Below are 18,440 nucleotides of genomic sequence, written 5' to 3' on the forward strand. Positions count from 1 at the left end.
GAGTTCGCTAAACCCACGGTCAGAGAGGGCCGCTGGTCTTCTTGAGGACCCAGATGCTCAGAGACCTGAGGCATCGCTGAGGCATTTGGGGAACAGCGTTCACAGCTCAGGATGCGAACACCAGCCCCAGTGTCATTAACGGACGCCTGAAAAAGCGTTTACCTACTCTGCGCCCCTGGGACACTATGGCGACGGCAAAAACAGCGGGATAAATTTTACTGCTCCTCTAGCAGTCAATACTTCCCACCACGGGAGAAGTCAATCTGTAAAATATGGGCCATCCACCTAATAAATCTGTGTGAGATACAGAGGTGCACAAAGGGGCGGGGCCACAGGGCCCAGCTGAAAGCTGATTGGCCCCTAGAGTACACCTTCCACTGTCACTCATGATTCAAAACATCATTGGCTAATTATAAGGTAGGCATCTCTGCATAAATTATGGCCACACTTATACCCGTATATAAAAACTCCTTTTTCAGGAAATTAAACTGATAAAGTCTATTGTAAAATTGTAAAAAGGGAATAAAGTGGAGTCAGGCCACGTGCGATGAACGGGGCGGCCTCACCCTTTGCGGTCCTCGTACATCCGGTTGACACGGTCCCACTCGGCGTTCAGCTGGGACAGTGCATCTCCGATGTGCAGCACGTCTGCACGGGACGCCTCCTGGACGGCGTCAGGGTGTCGCTCGTGCAGTGTCATCACCTGCTCCTCCAGCTTCTCCAGGCTGTCCTTCACACTCTGCGACCCCGGGTGACCCCGTTACCATCGGCAACACAGTGCATCCCTTCCATAAGGGATGCACTGTATAAGCTAGATCTCACAGAGCCAATAAGCTAGATCTCACAGAGCCAATCCCCCCCACCCCAGTTCCTCATTAAAAAGTCCACCAAACTGCTAAGGTACAGTGTCTGGCTACCGGGCGGCATTTCGCTGGCAGAAAATTGATCTGCTGGGATCGACTACATTTCAGCGGCGTATAAAATGCTCTAAAAGCTGGTGTAGGAGACGCAAAGCAGAGTGTGTAAGTGTCACAGCGTCCGCCTGGTACTGCCCCGCTACAGCGTACACGTAGCCATTCAAACGCCTGCCGTTCTTTGACGTCACCCTGTCGTCTACGCCCAGGCTGGACAGCGGGAACTGTGACTGAGAGGCTCAGCCCATTTACAGGCCGCAGATGGTGCGGAAAGGTGGAGGAGAGTCCAGCAGAGATTGTAGAGATCGCCGAGACAGAGGTGCCATCCCCACCACGAGGAGCCCACTCCAGTCTGGGAAGCGTCGAGACTTTGCCATTAGTACCAGTGTCTTCTCTCTCTACAGTACTGACTTATCCCACATCATACTCTTGGTGGCCATCTTGGCTGTGAAGAGGAGCCAAAGGGACGCAAGCTGGCCAACCCTCTCTGCCACTGCTCCACCACGGGAACCAAACCCATCTTCTGACCAGCAAGCGAGAAGCCAGGTTGCTGTCGGCAGTTAAGGTTCCCTCACACTCACAGCACAGAAGCAAAGACAACTACACCATCTAACCACTCAGGTAAAAAATAAATAGATAAAAAAGCATGTAGGCCAACCTTGAGCGCGTCCTCCTGGGAGGAGAAGTCCTCGTAAAGCCCGCTACTGAGCTCCGAGGAGTTGAGCAGCAACTCGATGTCAGCCATAGCCAGCAGAGCCTTGTTGACGTCCAGAAGGTAGTCGGAGGGCAGGAGGGAGGGGCCCCTCTGCAGCTCGCTGTCCATCGTGTCCTCGGCCCTCCGCCTCGGAGGAGTCTCCAGGGGGCGCTCCATCCAGCTGAGGGTCACCTGCTGCGACACCGGGCCAGCCTGGCGCTCTCTCACTGCACGCAGCTCCTGGAAGATCAAAGTACACAGAACATCTATGTAAGGATTCTAAAGACTTTAAGCCTTTTTAAACTGGGAACCATCAAATGAAAACAACTGGGACTCCCTACCATTAACGTGGCACAAAATTCTCCTAGTATAAAGTAAGTTACATTACATGTTCTCCATATACGTTACTGCCCCTTACAGGCTGACACAGTGAGGTACGTCCTACAGGCAAATGTTCTACCTCAACGATGTGGACGTTCTACAGGTCCTTGAGGAAATGTCCTCTCTTAAAGCAGCGCAACCACATGGTCTGATCTCCATGGGGAACATGTACCAGAACATTCCACAGAGCTCATTTGACTGTCAGTGACTCTCACCTGCAGGCCGGTGTAGCGCGTCTGCAGCCGGAGCAGCCGTCTGCGCAGCTCGTCCTTGCCATCCCCGGTCATCTGCAGGAGGATCAGCTCACCGCTCCGCAGTACCTCCTCCACCCGTACCTTCTCCTCGTCCATCTGTGGGGGGTGGGGCATCATTCTGAAGTTACCTACAGCTGGCTGCTTGCATTACAGAGATCCACCCCCTCCCCTACGCAGAAGCAGCACTGGCAACACTGAAGTGCAACACTTCTAGCCATGGACCATGAGTGTCTCCAAGGCTTAAGCTGAGCCCTGCACTGGCCTCTCCATTCAGCTTCTGAAGCAACTAACAGAGGTCAAAGTCTAGCGCTGAATTTTAAGAAACGGCTAGGAGGTAAGAATGCAGTCGAATCACACGTCCCGGAGACTAACGCCCGCTTACAAACCAAGTTAGTTCTCAAGTGTCAAATACAAAGACGACTGCTATTGTGCCTCTGATCAGACGGGCGCTGGTTCAAATCCCAAGGTTGTAGTGATTTCACCGCTGGGCCCTTGTGCGCCGATTGCTTCAGAAACTGTCTGACCTGCTTTCTCCGGATAAAAGCACCCAGTAAATAATAAATCGTTGCTCTTGAACAAATATGACAGGAGCCTCATCCTCCACTGAACATTTCTGCAAATTCCAACGTTTTTTAAATAAGTTTGTGTTCTAACCGTGCACATGAATGCATACACGGTGTCATTTTCAATATGAAAAGCTTAATGATGCATGGTGAATAATGCGAGTACTACCCACGCTGCCTGCTGCATAATGCGAATTCACCCGTAAGTTACGACCGTGCACTTCGGTTTGAATAACAAGGCCGGATAAAGTGAAGCATTTCATCTGCTTAGCATTCACTTTGATCAGAAGCCGTTACCGTCTCTCCTCCGCTACTCGGGAGGACGCGTCCCTGCCGGTATCCTGACCGGAAATCTGTTGCATTTGTATTTCTTACCACGCTCCTCTCAAGATAGACGCTATCCAGCTGCAGCACCGCAGAGGTAAACCAAACCAGATTTTGTCAGTTTACGAGTATTTAATCCTTGACACTTGTTAAATTTTTAATGCTCCTGTTCAGGATTAAGTTTCGTGGTTGTTTAAAAGGCTGCTTAAAAATAATAATATTCAAATTTAAAAAAAGAACAACAGGCCACGGCCTGCAAGAACCACATCTGAGAATAAAACTGATGATTACACCACCCGCCCTCCCCCCCCGGAAGCCCTCACCTTCTCGTCATCCTGGGCCAGCAGTTGCACGTACTCGCCCTGGGGATCGAGTGCACCCAGGCTGGCCGTCAGCTCTTCCTCAAAGTCCTGCAGCTGCCTGGCGGTTGCAGCCCCCGGTGCCGGAAGCTTCTGAGGCTGCTGATTCACCTGGGCCGCCGGCTCCAAGGTCGTGGACATCTGCAGGCAAGAAATAAGTCAGAAGGTGGCACTGTGGTTAAGGAGCTACGGCAGGGTGCTGCTCCTGGGTTCTGAATAAAGAGCATCTTCTGCATAATGAACAAATAATGAAAATATGGGTCATTTTCCACACAAAACTATACAATGAAACCACAGAAGTCTTCATGATGGTCCTTCTACTGAGGTGAATCAAACGCCACTGGACCCCTGTACCCACAGAGGTGGCATCACTGGACTTTTTGTATTTCTACATCACTGGAGTACCCTACCCTGCCTCAGCACCCACCTTGGCAGCCTTGATGTGCTGGGAGACCTTATCGAAGTTACGGTTGAGCTCGGCCAGCTTGGGCTCCACCACCTCTCTGCAGGCCGGTCCACGGCCGCTCATGAGGATGACGGCCTGGTCCCTCACACTATCCACCCTCAGGCTGATGTCCTCCAGCTCCACCAGCAAGTTCTGGGTATCGCGGGGGTGGGGGACCACAGTGATCACACCTATCAGCTTCAGATCACTTCCGCCCCCCCAGCAAGCAAAGATGTGTCCTCCACCTCCTCACCTTAACAACGTCTTCCTTCTCAGAGGGTGTGAGCTTCTCAGTTTCATCCAAGTGGATCTCAGTCTGGTACAGCCAGGTGCTGATGTGGGCCAGGTTCTCGTCAAAGATCTCCATTTCATTTCTGTGGCTCTGCAACACACAACACCACCACAGTGTAAGTGACTGGCACCAGGCCCAAAAATCAGATTCATACTCTCCTGTGGCTTAGTTTGCTGACAGCACAGCTGATGAAACACAACCTCTGCTCAGGAAGGTCACCTCTGCAATGGAGAAATTTCTCAGGAAACTGTGGTGGGGGTCGGGGGGGGAATATGTCTAACCTACATCTTGTCTGCAATTAAGGATTTACAGTTTCACTACCACACAAAGAAAGCATCCAACACAATTGCAGTCTTCATCCAGCTTTGAGTGTTAAACAAATCCAAATAGATGCAAAAAAATACCCCATTTACCCAAAAATCAGGACAGTTTTTTTAAAACTTTCCACGTTAATTTTTTTGAAGTGTGACTTGCAGTGCACCTTTCCAAAATACACAACTCTGCTATATTTTCACTCACTAGGTCTACCCTCTTATAATTGCCTTTTACAGTGTACAATGTACAAAAACACCAAACACGTCGATGACAACTAGAAGGCGCAAAAATAAAGCTATTCTGGTATACGGTTCCTGTAATACCACCCAAACCTAGTTAACAGTGAACACGGTCAGTACAAAGCTATGCACTGCAAAGATCCTAGTCTGTCTGCCAACAGTCCACAGCCCAGTCAGCAGGAATACGGGACTCAGTCACCTGACAGAAATCGGACACCATGTTCATTCTAATGCATTCTTTTTAACATATAAACCTTGGATTACCAATGGGCTATTTTAAAAATCTCGTTGCCTTAAGCACAAATTCATGCTCTCAGCACGGCTGGAAAAAGGGTAATTGGAAACATTTCGCTCTGAACAGCATTCTCCTGCTTTTAAATTTTATACGCTAAAGCAGCTCAGGATTTAGCACCAGAGTCTGATAGGAAATGACTTAAAAAAAAACACATTTGGCTGAAAATGTTCCGCTTTTCATATTAAAACAAAGCTTGTTAAAATCACCTTGCCGCAAGGCTACATCAACATACCTACTGCATCATAACTGCACTCACCAGCACAGTGGTTCATTTAGACTTAAAAATTACAGTTTTAAAAATGCACAATTAAATATGCTGGAAAAACACAACACTCACATTTCGAATGCTAATTAAACAGCATTATGTTGCTCCGGGTGACACACTAATGCACCCAGATTTCTGTCTCAGATGTCAGACTTTAGTTTCTGGTTACTCAGGGTTTAGTTGAGTTTCTCAGCCTAAAACTAATCCTTCTGGCTATAGTGTGTGTCAACAGATGAACCTGAAAAACCGTGTTTTACCAAGCCTCCCCATTACTGAGCACACATTACTTGTTATTAATAAAGTGCAAAATGTTTCATTTTGGGGAAATTAAATGAACTATTTTAGTTCTAATTAAAGCCTGGGATTTAACATGATACTTCAAACTCCCACAGACTCTGAATCCACATTCCTGGTGGCTTCTGCTTTCTGCCCATCTCTGATCTACCATCCAGCCTGATCTCCTCACTCAGGACCAACATTTCATAACCATTCAAAAGCTCCAGTAAGGCAGGCATCAAACCCACCAGCACGCTGCTCAGCCAGTCCTCTGCCAGGGTGCGAACCCGCACCCAGCTGGCGTTCAGCAGGCACAGACCCTCCTCCAGCTCCGTCTCGCTGCCTTCCACCAGCGACTGAAGGGCGGCGCTGCACTCCGTCACGCTGCGCAATTCCCCCTCCTGCCGCTCCAGCTCCTTTAGCAGCCCCTGGGGAGGGCAAGAGATGCATGATTAAAACTGGGATTTAATGTCAGGCTGGGGGGGTTAGGATATCTGGCACTTATCTTAGCATCATATCCACAGAACTAAATATTGATCCAAGAGAACAGTTCTGGTCTAAACAGCCAGCTCATAATATTTCCTGTAATACAACATATAATGCACAATAACGTCCTAGTAAAAGGGTAAATGTAACCGATAATGCATTTCCCTACATATGACACTGCCCCCTACAGGCTGACATGGTAATTCTGCGTCACTCACATGGGCCCAGGCCACCTCATCGTCTATGTCAGCTGGCATGCTCCCGGCAGATGTTTTCTGGTCAAGCACGGCCTCCGTGGTCCCCAGCCACCCCCGCAGTGCGGCGCTATCTTTCTGCACCTTCTGAGACAGGGACAGGGCCTTCTCCAGGTCCTGTTTGCCCTCTGTCACCTGGGAGCAGCATGGTTTTATTTAATCAGCCAGAATGTGCAGGGTGCTTAAAGGGTCGGCGTGGTGGGCGGCGACTAACCTGGGCGCCCAAGTCGTTGTAGAGCAACTTGAGCGCGGTCAGCTGTTCATCCATACTCTTGGGGTTCTCCGTCTGCTGCTTCTGCACGATCTGCCGACCTGTCTTGATCACTGTCTCCACCTCCAGCTTCACCTCGCTCAGCACTTTGTAGAGTTTCTGTTTGGGAGGAAAGTGGGTATGTGAGGGTCTGACTGGGAATGGGTTGATGCGAGACAGACAGAGATAGATAGGTGGATACAGACAGATAAGGCAGTGCAAAGATTATATATTTACTGCATTACAGGAATGCATATATGAATTAATAAAATAAAGGAGTGTGCATGTGATGCAGTCGTGCATTATTTCAGGAGGTTCAGCAGCAGGGAAGGATGGGCATACCATGCACAGGCTCAGGAGGTCATGCAAGTCAGGGTGGAGTCTGAGGCTTACCATGCACTCGCTTAAGTGGGCCTGGATCTCCTCGGGCTCTACGCTCCTTGTGTCCAGCACGTGTAACTCAGCCTTGGCACCCTCCAGCACGCGCCGGCAGTCCAGCATGCGCTGCTCGAAGTTGGCTGGCTTCTGGAAGAGCTGGAACTTGGTGGAGATCTCCCGGAGCTTCCTCTGAAGGGAAGGGGCACGGGATCTCGCCGTTAAGGACCATGTGACCATGGATGAAGCAGGCAAGGTCAACATCCGACCGACCAGAGAAACAGCTCACATCTCTGGACTCACTCATCTGTGGTACAGTTGGGCTTTTAATGCCTTAACAATTAAGAATTTTTATGTTACGTTAAATCGGCTGTTATTGCCCTGTCACGTGTTGGTTTGAACCAGACCCAACAATAACCCCAAAGCAGGTGCAGCAGCCAACCTGCAGCTGGTCCAGCATGGTGCCCCCCCGGGATGCCTTTCCGTCCTGCGACGCAGCCGGGGCCCCTCTAATGCCCTTCTTGCGCAGCTCATCTACCTGTGACTCGAGGGTGGCGATCTCCGCCTGGATGTTCTGTGAAGAGAACGAGGAAGAGTCATGCACAGGACATCGCTCCACAGGAGAGTCTTAATTTAAGCATGAAGCGCTGACAGCAGAAGATTCCTGTTGAGCGAGACGTAGATGTAATCAGCCGGACGTATCCTCTGCTCTGAGCTTATCAAAGTGAGACATGAAAATGCTGAGGTCATGACCCTCCACACACCTGTTACCATGGTTTCCATGCCACCTACATAAAGCATCTATGGGAGCTGAGTATAACAGAAATAATACAATCGGCTGTTTGTTGAAATCACGTGGTGTTGTCTGTAGAGGGCGCCCCATTCCTGCATACCTGGGCCTCTTGAGGCAGCTGGAAGGCATCAACCCGATCGGTGAGATAGGAGGTGAGCGTCTGGTCCAGCCGGCCGAGGGACTCCTGCAGAGACTGCAGGACCTGCTCGTTTTCCCGCAGTGTCTGCAGCTGCTGCTCCAGGGATATCTGCCTGCTGACTGCCTGTAGGGGGCGAGAGAGAGCTTGAGCAAAGGCCTTATGACCTGGTCACCCAGCATGTACAGTACAACACAGGGCACTTCAGGTCAAGCACAACATGCAGTGCATCACGTTCCCCTAACCAGTCAGCACAGAGGGCCCCTTCCTCCCCCCGTCTCCCCTCCTCCCACACTGCCCACTGGGGGGGGAGGGGGCTGAGCTCTCTGACCTGGTGGCTAAGCTGCTCGTAGCGGCTAGTGAAAGCCTCTAGTTTCTCGCTGATGATCTCATCCAGGATGCCACCATCAATCAGTGTCTGGCCCAGCTCCCGGATCTGGGTGCGGTTGTCACTCGGGTGCCGCAGGACCGATTCCAGGGCCTGCGGAAATTTCAGGAAGTGGGGGGGGGGGAGGAGCAGAGTATCCGTGGGAGGGAGTCAAAAGAAGTGATCAGCCTCCGGGAAGCTCAGGATGAACACGATAGGAAAAGCTGCTAGAGCAATGATTCTCAACCCGCGGGCCCTGGCAGGTTCTGAAAAGGTAGTGAGGCAGAGCTGGAAATGTAAGCATTTTAAAACCAGCAAGCTCCTCTGATCCACGATCAGATTTCCCAGCCACAATCCTAGAAGCAACCCATATAAATGGGTCTTAGGTCTGCAACTGCTTAGCGCCAAACTAGCACACACACTCAACCAATCCGAGAAGCCAAACTACAGATGGTTAATTTAAAATTCACTGGCACATCCAGTCAGATATGTGCGATAGGCATTGATTGGTGCTTGTTCATAGCATTAATGCAAAGCTAAACTCAATGTAGGGTCACGATTGAACTGGCATGGTAAGAATTGGGTCGCAGTGCAGAAAGTTTCAGATCCACTGACATACAGGTTCAGTGGTACGGCGGGGGCTCTTTGCTGGGGTGAAGCCCACCTCTAGTGCCTGGTTGACGTCCTGGCTGTTCTCTGGAAGCCCTTCGCAGGCTTGCAGTCGCTCCTCCAAGCTGTTGAGCCAGTTGTTCTCCAGGTCCAGGTACTGTAGCAACTCCATCCAGCAGGACCACACCTCCTATCGCGGCAGACACAGGAAGGTCATAAGACACACCTACCCATGCAGGCCACGCCCACTGTGTCACACACAGGACCCATAGCCCATAGCTACAGGTGATGCCATGCAAGACAAACCAACAAGCCCATTCGTTCACAACACAACAGGAACCCAATACACACTAACAAGCCTGTGGCATTAAACCCTGACATACTGCTTGCTACAGCATGTTCAGGGATATCTGCTCTCTTTGAACATCCAGCCGCAGCGCTATAAAGAGAAGTTTAATTAATTTCATGATTTAACAGCAATGTTCCATCTTTCTCTGGGGTCAGCCTGCGCACACGAAATAGAGGCTGCTACGCTAATCATTTGATAATGCAGACAAATCATCACATTGGGCTTACGGTCTTTCAGAGACTCTTTTAGTTTAGGACTTTTATTTCTGCTAAATGGTTCTTAAGAGTTACACCGTTTGCATTCGTTTGTGGATCTCCTTCTTATAGGATACATTTTAAAACAGGGGTTTGTTTGCTCAGCTCCCCTTTTTAAGCCGTACCTCCAGGGTGTGACATTTGCTCCTGAACCTCTCGCACAGTTTCTGGTAGTGCTTCAGAACCCCTGTCAGCTCTGTAGTTAGGTCGTGGCCACCAGGGGGCGACTTTGCCATCAGCAGGTTAATGCTGTCCTTCAGAATCTTCACTCGCACCTCCTTCTGCAGCACGTCCTCTTTGGCCCTCTGCAGACACACAGAGGCAGAGCATCGTCACGGCAACCGTGCCCCGTCACCCCCTTCCCGAAGCCCTCTACTGGACAGGGTGGGAACAGTTAGGTCTGTTAAGAGTGTGGATCTTGCCCTCACATGACATGGCGGGTATTCACACACACAGTCTACTAAACAGCACATCAAACATTCAACACAATGTGATTCGGTATCGGCTCCATATGATTCAATACAGTTCAGATTTGACAATTCAGATCAGTTTAGCAATGCACTTAAGTAATATATTGGATCAGAGTATTTTAGTGTCTCATTCCTGATGTAAAAACATAAAAAGGTTCTTCTAAATAACTCAAAAGATGGCATTTGTCATAAGAAAATTGACAGTAACATGCAATGAAACTGGTACTGCTTATTCGTCACAGCAATATGAGCGGAATATTGATTTGTGACGGCTTTATCGATTATTGGTTACTTTCATTCCAAACTTCAGCTGGGGGTTTAAAAGCGATCGACATATTATGCACTTGGACTGGATTTCCTGTTTGTCACACCCCCTCTTACATCTCCACCATGCCACCCTAACCCAGACCTCCTGCTGGCTACCTTACTGGCTGCCAGCTGTTGATTGGCATCTCATTGGCACATAAGGGTCACTTCCTCTCTCTCAAACCGGCAGAAACGTACACGCACACACGTGTAAAGAGGCACATGCTGGCAAGGCAGCCCCCGGCCTCGCACCTTCATCTCCTCCAGAGCTCCCTCCAGATCTTCTGGACTCTTGTACTCAAAGTCCCTCATGAGGAACTCCTCGTCCACCTGCACCATCCACTCCCGCATCTCCACCAAGTCCTTCTTCAGGTTCAGCGTCCTCTCCTGGGTCTCCCACGCATGCTCCTGATGTTTCTGCAGCTGGGGGGGGGGGCAGTACATATGTTACAAATGATCGATCTATTAATTACATGCATTCTGACGCTGTATTCAAGATGATACTTCTCACATTATCAAACATTTTTGCCCCCCTAAAAGGGATATTTAGGTTCACAAAAATGCATGAAGAGGAACACGCCAGGCCCTGCTGCCCGTACCTGTGTGCTCAGCCTGTCCCATCGCCTCTGACACTCCTCGAGCTTAGGTTGCCCCCATGTGGCCAGCCCGGGCATTGCGCACGCCCGCAAGGCTGCCGCGTCCCCGACCACCTGCTTCAAGTCCGCCTCCACAGCCTCCATTTCATTCACGAACTCCTGCGGTGGGATATGGGGGGTGGCGATGACATCAAAGTGGCATCTGTCACCCTTTCAGGGGTCAATGCGGGACAATCAAAAGCCAAAAAACAAACAGAAAGTCCCAACTGCCGACCCTTGGAAAGCTGTCATATTGATTACGCTCCCAAAGCTCTTCATTGCTGATATGGCAGCACAGAGACCAGCCCATCGATGTTAATCACGACCGTGGTCTGTTCAGAAACAATAACTCCCGAGCCTGGCACCGCCAGAAGAGCCCCCCCCAACCCCGCCCCCACTGACAGGCCTCTGAGGGCCTGGAAGCAAACAGGCCCCCCCCCGCCAACCCCCCACCTCTGCATGCTGCAGGAAACACAATATGAGCTGTGCCCAGTGCATGCTGGGATACACTCCATGTTACACTGCATATTCAGCCTCTTTCCCTTAAGTAATCTAAATTAACGAGTTGCTTATTTTATGAATTTCATATTGCTTGCTCAAATAGCGACCACAACACCCCCCCCCCCCACCCCCAATGATAGGTGAGGTAATCGCCTACCGTGCATTGGTCCAGCTCCTCCTGCAGTTTCCCAGCATCCCCTAGGGCACCAGTGTCCTTGGTCATCAGCGCCTGCACGCCGTCTAGCCAGCGCTCCACCCGCGCGATTCTCTCCTGCCGGCAGAAACATCGGGGGGGTCGGTGAGGGGGCCCCACCCCAGGGCGACAACTCCGGAGGTTTTTCCATTCGTAGCGACAGGACAGCCGCATTACAGCAGAGGAACAGAGGCCCATGTGTGGTTATGCAGGGAGTGTCACGGGGCGCCGTACCTCCGAATCCTTTAACTTTCCAAGGACCGACTGCGACATCGCCAGCTCGGCCTGAGCCTGGCTGGCCAGCTGGCCCCACCTTTCGGGGTCGGAGGTCAGTCGCGGCTCCAGAGACTGGCACAGGGCCTATGGGAGAGCAGCCACAGGAATTACAGCTAGCAGCCACGCAAAATCATTACAATACGCACCGCCGCTGATCACATGACCCAGAAAGCTATGCTGGCAGGTACGGACAGTGAAATCCATCACGATGTTCATCTCTTAATTACCCAGAATGCAGCTCATCCACGAGCGCAACCAGCATGACCTTGCCATGAAAATCACTCCTCTCCCAGCAGACCCACTTGGGAAGGGCTGCGACGTGCGATTCTCTCCCTCCGGATCTGCCTTTGCGGTGTTCTGGAACATTACCTCTGCACTCCGCACCGCTTCCGCGGCCGTCCCCTTGTCCACGACGCCACCCCGCAGGGACGCGATCCGGAGTTCTGCTTCCTGCGCAAAGCGGCGGTCCTCCAGGGCGGGCCGGGCAGCCAGGGCTGGAACACAAACCGACAACTCAGGAAAGCCGTAAAAGAAAGACTGAGTCACAGTCAGCATCCGAACCAGAAGCTGAATTAGACCCTCACATAAAGGTCAATGCCACTGAATTAGAATGAACAGGATAAAATGCACAACTCCAGGTAAACTTTGTAATTTAATTTATTTTGCCTATTTTTGTATGTTTCAACTTGAATGAGCTGCAAACGCCGAAAACTGCCACATGGGGGCGCACAAGCTCCTTTTGGATGACCTAGATTGCAAGAATGTCAACACTGCTTTCGGAATATAATTACAAGCTAATGAAAACAAACAGGAGAGACGGGCTTTCCGTTGCGGGACTTAATTTAAATAAAAAGTGCGGCCGTAAAGTTTCCCGAGCTGCACGTCTCGCTAAGCAGTCGCACAAATCACTCGGCGGATTCTGACAAGGAGGTCTATCTTCTGCACGTTCTCCTTCTCAGCAAACCCGGAACCACAAAAAAAAACCTGCAGGTGGTGGATCATCCACCTTCAGACAGACCCGTAACTGTTTTAAATCCATGACTCAGGAACCATGCAGTCAAATATTTTCAGTGGATTACATCTCAGCGTTCTGGGACACAAACACAGCATTCATTACCTCCCTCCAGCCCTCTACAAAAAAAAAAAAAAACCTAAGCGTTTTGAAGCCAAATTTTACTCTGCTCCCTTTTCAAACTATGGAAGGATTCCAGAAGCATCCACCTCAGAAAAGTGAGGCCATCGGACGTTGAGGCAGTGGTCAGTAACCAAGCGGAACCGTAGGAGGTCTGTCATTACTTCCCTGCGGGCTCGTTCAGGCCCGGCCCAGGCGCAGCACATGGGTTTGGCCGCCGCCCCCGGCATCCCAGCACGTTCTGGCCTGGCTCCAGACCTTAGGGGCCTAGTGAGCGTCTTTCCCTTCTAAGGTCAGAAAGACAAATGTTTTTCTGTTCCCAGCCTCCCACCAACGGTCTCCCGAAATGGAGAGATGAATTATAAAGGGCCGCCGCTGGTTTTGAGGATGGGTTGACCCATGACCGTGTGTCACGAATTCGCCGCTGCGTTTGCTCGCTTTTCCCTCTGGCTGGTCTCTTCAAGAAACGGCCAAACTGGTCGTCGGCCATCTTTGAAACGCTACACTGCGTGCCGAGGGCTCGCTGCCGATTGCTTAACCCCTGAAAGAACCTACCTGCGTGTAACTCCTGCGCCTGCCTCTGCAGCCCCTCCAGCACGGAGGTGCGGCGGGCGCCGAGCGCCGCTACTCCGGCCCGCAGGGAGGCGGGCGTCTGCTGCTCGCGGCCCAGCGCCATCGCTTCACGGGACAGCCGGTCCATCTGAGGGCCGAGGGCCTGCAGCTCCCCTCTTCTGGCCTGTAACAGAGACAGACGGCCGGCGTCAGATGGACCCCAAGCTTCAGCTCACCTTCAGTATGTCTGAACACCCAGTTCCCCAAGACTGTCAAACATCTACATCCCAACAAAGTAAAATCATATTGCTCATTACAGCATTCGTTTTCAGTTAACCCCCTTTGTTTTAAAATGGAATTAATGTTTATGTAAGGCGTTCACAGGTTTTCATACAAACAAATCAAGTCACTACATTAAACAATAAGTCGTCCAAGGCTTGACAGAAAGCAGTTTTATACCTTGGCTACTAAATCAGGCAATAAGTACATGCTGATCCTGCAGTGTACAGGAACCCCCCCCCCCAAGGCTGAACATCAATCAGTCTTATTTCCTCAAGCAGGGGTTAGGTGGGGGTTGGTTACCAGCTGGACGGAGTGTTTTAACTCGCTGCCCTATAACTGCCCCCCCTCCCAGAACAAGAATCCATGTGGCGCCTCCTCGCTCTCAGAGTCTGGACCACGCCGGAGAGCAGCAGCCAGAACCGGCGCTTAAAGACCTGCTGCTCGTATTTCTCAGGAACTGGGGGTTCCTGCCAGGTGGAACGCGGATAACAGGATCTGCTGACCTCACAGGTCGCCAGCTGGGAGCGCAGCTGGGCCTCGTCGGCGGCGGAGTCGGCCTTTGGCGCCCCCTGCAGGCAGTCCTCCAGCCCGCTCACGGCTTGCTCCAGACACCGCAGCTCTAGTTGGGCGGCACCGACCCGCTCCTGGAGGTCCAGCCTCTCCTTTAGGTGCAGGAGCAGCCCCCGGCTGCTCTCCCACTCCGCCTGGACGGCGGCCAGACGGGGGCTCAGGTCTCCCGCGGACAGGCCCTCTGCGGGGGCAGGGGGCGGCAACAGGTTTCATGAGGTTAACACACCCAATATGGATCTGAAAATGCTACCAGATGTCCGCCAACTGTTCATGTACCAGACCAAAGTGATGCTTCATGATTTGTTTGTCATGGTTAACTGTGAGGCTGAACATGCATTGGTATCATATGGTTTGAATTCTATCACGATCGTGAATCCTAGTGAATATCTGCACCACAGGCAGACTCACTTCAGCCTACACGTCTCACTGGTACCAGTATGAGTTGCTGCTCTGTATCTATGCTGACCCACTAAAAATGGCTAAAGGCTGCACTTAGTCTGGAGAGGTTTGTACAGGAGTAAGTTTCCACGGATGTTACGTTTCGGGTCTCTTACTAACTGTCCGATTACAGTACAGGTGCAGACGTTATCCTGAATGCTCTGTGCTTGTAAAAATAAACATCAAAGCATGAGTAGTGTGTTCAGAAGTTGTACCTTTCTTCAGTTGCTCCAGCAAGGCCTGCCCCCCTAGGGTCACACTGGCCACTTCAGGGGCTTTCTCCTCCAGTTGCTCTTTGAGAACCTACATGGGGTAGACCAAAGAAACATATCACAAGAAAGCTGCATTGCCACCTAATGGCCTGGAGGCTAAATGCATCAGGAGACAAAAACTGCTGTGTGCAGATTTTTACCTTCAGCTTTTCCTTTAGAACAGACGTCTCCTGGGCCTTTTCGTCATTCGTCGGAACCAAAGCCTGAACAGAGGTTTTCCATCTCCCTATCCAGCTCATGATCTCCACAAGGTTGCCTTCCATCCTAAGCAAGAAGAAAAAGATCATTCATTGAAGGAAAGTCACCACGTTTAGAAGTAGAAACCACTTTGAGAGGCTTAAGGACGAGCTGCAGCAGTCAGACTGAGCAGCAATCAGTGCTGGTTTCCAGCGGTAGCGGTAAGGACAGCTGACCAGCCTCTCAGCCTGGTCACTGGGCAGTGGTCACTGGGCAGTGCCCGCAGCTTACAGCGCCCGGGCGTCCTGGTCTTCTTGCAGCTGCCGTTTCTTCATGGGGGGAGGGGGCGGCAGCTCTTGGGCCGACGCCCGCCCCGTCATGGTGGCTGCTGCGGTCACGGCCGACATGGAGGTGACGCTCTCCAGGACGGCGGTCTCATCTGCTTGGGGCAGCCCCACCTCAGTCAGCGACTCTGCCAACTGCAAGAGTGAGTGTCTTAAATATATAAGTGTCCCACTGCATTCCTCAAAGCCTTGTACAGCATCACAGGTCACCAGCAGCATGTAAATTATAAACAAAATAAAAAAGGGCAGAAAGTTAACCTCAAATCTGAAAGGGGGGGGGGGGCTTTACAGTGCTGTTGGTGACAATGATGCAGCATCATGACTAAAAAGGTGCAAAAGTCCCACCACTGGTCGCAAGTGACAAGCATCCATTCACACAGGATTCCAAACATCACCCCCCCCCCCCCCCCGGTTCCAGACGACAACAGGACAATTAACACGATGGTGAGAAATGAGGGGACCTGGCAGTTGAACCCCAGGGCAGGTGAACAGACAGTAGGTCTGGACATAATGTTCAAGCGTTAGTGGAGAGAATGGGTCTCTTTGGACAGAAATCTGTATATTATATTGTATTATATTGTATAATTACACTACATCTACCTCATATTCACCCTCCATGAATTCATCACCAGGCAGGTAGGATATTCACAGGTAGAATTTCACTGCGGTTTCACTGAAATGAAGGTGCGTGACTCCGATAGAAGTGTTTACTGTGCTGTACGTGCCACGTATCAAATTAAACTGACCTAAAACGGCAGTAATTTAACAAGCTAAAATAAAAATGATTTCAAAGAAATTAACAAGTGGTTGTGCACTGCCCTGTGCCACTGCGTGACCACACTGCACCTGGGAAGGGCACATGCAGTGCGCGTATTTCAACAACAACAAAAAAAGGCAGCAGGAGCTTGATTTAAAGTGAATAATGTGCACACTGCCCATCTCATTATTCCAACTAATCCGAAACGTAAACAGTGAACAAAGTGGAAGCGTGTGCTTTTGCTCTTAAACTGCAGAGAGCTACAACCACGATCGAAATCATCAGCTCGTGGCAATGGATTTTCCAAGTGCCAGAGAGTCTACACGGACGGGGGAGCGAATCATTGAATGTTCGTCATAAACAAGCGAATCCAATTCAGCTGACAAGAATCTGCATTGGGAACAGCGCTAAAACAGAACGGCTTCCAATGACCGAGTTAAAACTCTGATGGTACAGGAGACCCTCAGGAAGACTAACCTGATAGGAACAGTCCTCCAGCTCCTGCACCAGGTTGTCCCATCTCTGCGTCAGTTCCTCCGTCTGGCCCTGGATCCGCTGCGTGGCCTCGGTGCTCCGCAGCAGCAGCGACACGTCCTGGCCGGCGTCCGACAGGTGGTCCAGCGTCCTCCGCTTGTTCTCCATGTCCTCCTTCAGGAGCTGCCAACAGAGGGGTCTGCAGTCAAGCACGCAGCCAGAAAGCTGGGCCATAGTGACGGGACACGGCGGGCACCGCGAATCAGCAAGTCCAGGGCCAACGAGACTAAACGACCAGATAAGACGAGCGTGGCAAAGCAGCGTGACGACACTCACGGCCAAAGTGCGCACACTGACGTTGATCTCGCCGGGATCCTTGAACTTGCTGGTCTGAACCTCTCTCAGGATCTTCTCCTTCTCTGATAGCCAGGCTTTGAAGAGGTTCTAAGAAGCAAAAAGCCACCATATTTTACAACTCTTTTCCAGTCACAGCATCTAGCGTGCTGGGTAAACTCACAGTACAGCCACACCCACACCCACACACACACACACACACCCACACCCACAGCCACACCCACAGCCACACCCACACCCACACCCACACACACACCCACACCCACAGCCACACCCACACCCACACCCACACCCACACCCACACCCAAACACATGGCACCATGCATGTCACCAGCACATGTTTTTAATTTGCTGGATTATTGCATGGAGCCGGGAAGGCCTACAAAGGAACTCGGAGGACATTGAGGACACAGGAGAAGCAGAACAGTGGAAATTTACAGACTCGTCAAAGGAGCGCCCCCTTCAGGAAGACAGACAGACAGACAGCTGTGTACATGGACCCCCCCCCTCACCTGATCCTCCAGGAGCTGCTGCCACACGTTCAGCATGTCCTGCAGCTTGTGCCAGCGCTCCTCTGTCCAGCGGCACACGGCGGCCCAGCGCTCACCCAGCGCCTACACGTGCACACACGCACACGCACACGCACACGCACACGCACACGCACAAGCTCAAGGTCAGCACACACATCTGGCTGGTTCTGCATAGCAGTTCCTGGTAGTAAGACCCAACACTTGGAGTAAAATTACACATTAAGCTTCGGGCACATTCCTTTGGGGCAAGTGGTGGTGGTGGTGGTGGGGGGGGGGGGGGGGGTTATCCCAAGTTCAGCCGAGAAGGGACACCAGCATCCTGACTCAGCTGACCTCCCAAAAATACGTAGCAAGCACTGCGCCCCCCCTTGGGAAAGTGACTTCAACCTTTGTTTTGTTTAAAAACCCAAGTGGAAGACAAATCATAAACCCAAAGGTTAAAGTCCCTTTATCCAGCATGGAATTTTGTACAAGTTAATTCACATCCCTCCCTTGGAGTGGTTGAGTGTGTTAGGTCTCCATTATCAGAAGGTCACTAGTTTGAATCCCATCGTTGGCCTGACTCTCAACTGTATACGTGTGTGATTGTGTCTTTAAAAAAAAAAAAAAAAAAAAAAAGTGAACCCAATGGGATAAGTGGAAACTAACTGCACTCAGACCTGTGCAAGGGGCAAAATAAAGCTGTTTT

At 51.1% G+C, this 18,440-nt stretch overlaps 1 protein-coding gene across 4 annotated transcripts in view; it reads right to left on the reverse strand.

The window, feature by feature from the left end:
- Positions 1-18,440, reverse strand: part of utrn (utrophin) — a 113,293-nt gene that overhangs the window by 67,069 nt on the left and 27,784 nt on the right. For all 4 annotated transcript variants that reach the window (XM_072702684.1, XM_072702686.1, XM_072702685.1 and 1 more), the window contains exons 14-41: positions 17,735-17,836; positions 17,205-17,312; positions 16,872-17,051; positions 15,585-15,772; positions 15,257-15,380; positions 15,060-15,147; positions 14,340-14,587; positions 13,558-13,738; positions 12,240-12,364; positions 11,829-11,954; positions 11,559-11,672; positions 10,865-11,020; positions 10,518-10,688; positions 9,615-9,794; positions 8,942-9,076; positions 8,242-8,391; positions 7,875-8,036; positions 7,424-7,555; positions 7,000-7,173; positions 6,571-6,726; positions 6,321-6,491; positions 5,865-6,044; positions 4,188-4,316; positions 3,917-4,087; positions 3,454-3,630; positions 2,205-2,339; positions 1,573-1,848; positions 567-739 (exon numbers count right to left, since the gene is read on the reverse strand). In XM_072702684.1, coding sequence (XP_072558785.1) covers positions 567-739; positions 1,573-1,848; positions 2,205-2,339; positions 3,454-3,630; positions 3,917-4,087; positions 4,188-4,316; positions 5,865-6,044; positions 6,321-6,491; positions 6,571-6,726; positions 7,000-7,173; positions 7,424-7,555; positions 7,875-8,036; positions 8,242-8,391; positions 8,942-9,076; positions 9,615-9,794; positions 10,518-10,688; positions 10,865-11,020; positions 11,559-11,672; positions 11,829-11,954; positions 12,240-12,364; positions 13,558-13,738; positions 14,340-14,587; positions 15,060-15,147; positions 15,257-15,380; positions 15,585-15,772; positions 16,872-17,051; positions 17,205-17,312; positions 17,735-17,836 — 4,412 coding nt within the window. The remainder of the gene's footprint in view (positions 1-566; positions 740-1,572; positions 1,849-2,204; positions 2,340-3,453; positions 3,631-3,916; positions 4,088-4,187; positions 4,317-5,864; positions 6,045-6,320; positions 6,492-6,570; positions 6,727-6,999; positions 7,174-7,423; positions 7,556-7,874; positions 8,037-8,241; positions 8,392-8,941; positions 9,077-9,614; positions 9,795-10,517; positions 10,689-10,864; positions 11,021-11,558; positions 11,673-11,828; positions 11,955-12,239; positions 12,365-13,557; positions 13,739-14,339; positions 14,588-15,059; positions 15,148-15,256; positions 15,381-15,584; positions 15,773-16,871; positions 17,052-17,204; positions 17,313-17,734; positions 17,837-18,440) is intronic.

Source organism: Paramormyrops kingsleyae, chromosome 19 (genome assembly GCF_048594095.1).
Source record: "Paramormyrops kingsleyae isolate MSU_618 chromosome 19, PKINGS_0.4, whole genome shotgun sequence".
NCBI classification, from domain to species: Eukaryota; Metazoa; Chordata; class Actinopteri; order Osteoglossiformes; family Mormyridae; genus Paramormyrops; species Paramormyrops kingsleyae.